Here is a 2,500-nt window from a genome sequence, read left to right on the forward strand (position 1 = left end):
TCAATATTGCAAATTGTATAATTGATATTGCTAATAGCATAATCATTATTATCATCATAATCTATATTACTGTTATATGCAACATTGTTATTATTACCATTATCATTGTTATTTTCATTATCATTATCATCATTATGAAAATCTTCAAAACCATTATCATATTTATATATTTCATTATCATCATTATAATCATCCTTATTTCCCTTATAATGATAATTAAAATAATTATCATGATTATCATTAATATAATCATAATCATTATTACCATTATCATCAATACTAATGGAACTATCATTACCATAATTTGCATGAGCATAATGATTAATATCACAATAATCATTATTATTATTATTATATTCATCACAATTATCAATATCATTTTCATTGTTCTTCAGTATTTTACCATTAAAATTATGATTTTGATTATTAATACTATCACTTTTTTTACATTCATATTATTGGTATCAGCGCACACAGACACACACACACACACACAATCATATACATGTGTGTGTGTGTGTGTGTGTGTGTGTGTGTATATATATATATATATATATATATATATATATATAAATGTATATATACATATATATATATACATATATACATATACATATATATGCATAAATATATATATATATATATATATATATATATATATATATTGTTAAATATATATATATATATATATATAATAATAATAATAATAATAATTGCTAAAACATATATGGATCATTGTAGTTATCACAGTTCTTTTATTGTCACCATTCATTATCATTAATCACATTACTATTATCCTCATCATCATTGTTTTCTTTATTGTCATCATCATCATGATTACCCTCATAAATATTTCTAAAGTCATAAAAAATATATTTTTATTTTTATTATTATAATAACAATTATCAAAGTTATTATTATTAATACCTTTGTTATCTTGAGCATTACCTTTATCATCATTACTATCATAATATATTAATTATAATAATTATCATCATTATTTTTTCATTACCATGACCATCGTTATTATCTTATTATGATTCTTATAATCACAATAAAAAGTACTATAGTCATTGTCATTATCAGTATTAACTAATATAATGTCAAGATATGGTCTGTGTTTGCAAGTAAAACGTGCCCACTTGGATGACTTTTATTGGCACTTGCAATATGAGACACACTTTTGACACAGATCACAGACATCTATGTATCTCATCCAGAGCATGCACTCTCATGCCTTATTAGACTGCTTCTTGTAGCAAATGCATTGCTACATATATTGCAGATAAAAGGTTTGTCTTCTAGGTATGTACTCTCATGTGAGCTAATAAGTTATCTCTTCGAGAGAAAGGCTTATCGCAAAGCTCACAATTATATGGTTTCTCCTTCGTATGGACTCTTGTATGCTTTATTAGATCACCTTTTTGAGAGAAAGCTTTTTCACAGAGCTCACAGTTATAGGGCTTCTCCTTTGTATGTACTCTTGTGTGCTTTATTAGATCAGATTTCTGAAAGAAAGCCTTTTCACAAAGCTCACAGGTATATGACTTCTCCTTTGTATGTACTCTTGTGTACTCTATTAGATCAGATTTCAAAGGAAGAGGCTTTTCACCAGCTTGACAACTTGAAGGCTTTTCCTTTATATGTACTCTCATGTGATCTACTAAGTTATCTTTTCGAGAGAAAGGTTTCTTGCAAAGCTCACAGCTAAATGGTTTCTCCTTTGTATGTAATCTTGTGTGCATAATTAAGTTCTGTTTACGAGAGAAAGCCTTTTCGCAAACCTCACAGCTATATGGCTTCTCTGTTGAATGTACTATCATGTGCTTCATCAGATAAGATTTCTGAGAGAAAGACTTTTTGCAAAGCTCACAGACATATGGCTTCTCCTTTATATGGACTTTTGTATGTTCTATAAGATCAAATTCCCCAGAAAAAGACTTTTGACACACCTGACAGCTATATGGGTTTTCCTTTGTATGTACTCTTAAGTGTTTCATTAGATCAGATTTGAAACTGTAAGCCTTTTCACAATCCTGGCAGCTATATGGTTTTTCCTTTGTATGTACTCTCTTGTGAACTGCTAAATGATGGCTCCTAGAGAAAGTTTTCTCACAAAGGTCACAGCTATAGGGCTTCTCCTTTGTATGTACTCTGGTATGCTTTACTAAACAAGATCTCTGAGAGAAAGCCTTTTCGCAAAGCTCACAGCTATACGGTTTCTCCTTTGTATGTACTCTTATGTGCTTTTTTAGATCAGATTTGTCAGAGAAAGCCTTCTCGCAAAACTCACAGATATATGGCCTCTCATTTGTATGTATTTTTATATGCCTTACTAAATGGCCTCTTTGGGAGAAGGCCTTCTCACAAAGCTCACAGCTGTATGTCTTTTCCTTTGTATGGACTTTCTTGTGCTCTTTCAGATCAAATTTCCTAAAGAAAGCTTTTTCACACACCTGGCAGCTATATGGCTTTTCCTTTTCATGTACTTCTGCGTGCT

General features: G+C 29.7%; 1 protein-coding gene across 1 annotated transcript in view; it reads right to left on the bottom strand.

The window, feature by feature from the left end:
* Positions 1–719: 719 nt before the first annotated feature.
* LOC122251954 (uncharacterized) overlaps positions 720–2,500 on the bottom strand; it is a 10,663-nt gene continuing 8,882 nt past the window's right edge. The window contains exon 4 of the mRNA XM_086542586.1: positions 720–2,500. This exon is cut by the window's right edge and continues 983 nt beyond it. Coding sequence (XP_086398712.1) covers positions 1,302–2,500 — 1,199 coding nt within the window. The 3' untranslated portion in view covers positions 720–1,301.

Source organism: Penaeus japonicus, unplaced genomic scaffold (assembly GCF_977035675.1).
Source record: "Penaeus japonicus unplaced genomic scaffold, GWHDUDI00000001_assembly GWHDUDI00000012, whole genome shotgun sequence".
In the NCBI taxonomy this organism is placed as follows: domain Eukaryota; kingdom Metazoa; phylum Arthropoda; class Malacostraca; order Decapoda; family Penaeidae; genus Penaeus; species Penaeus japonicus.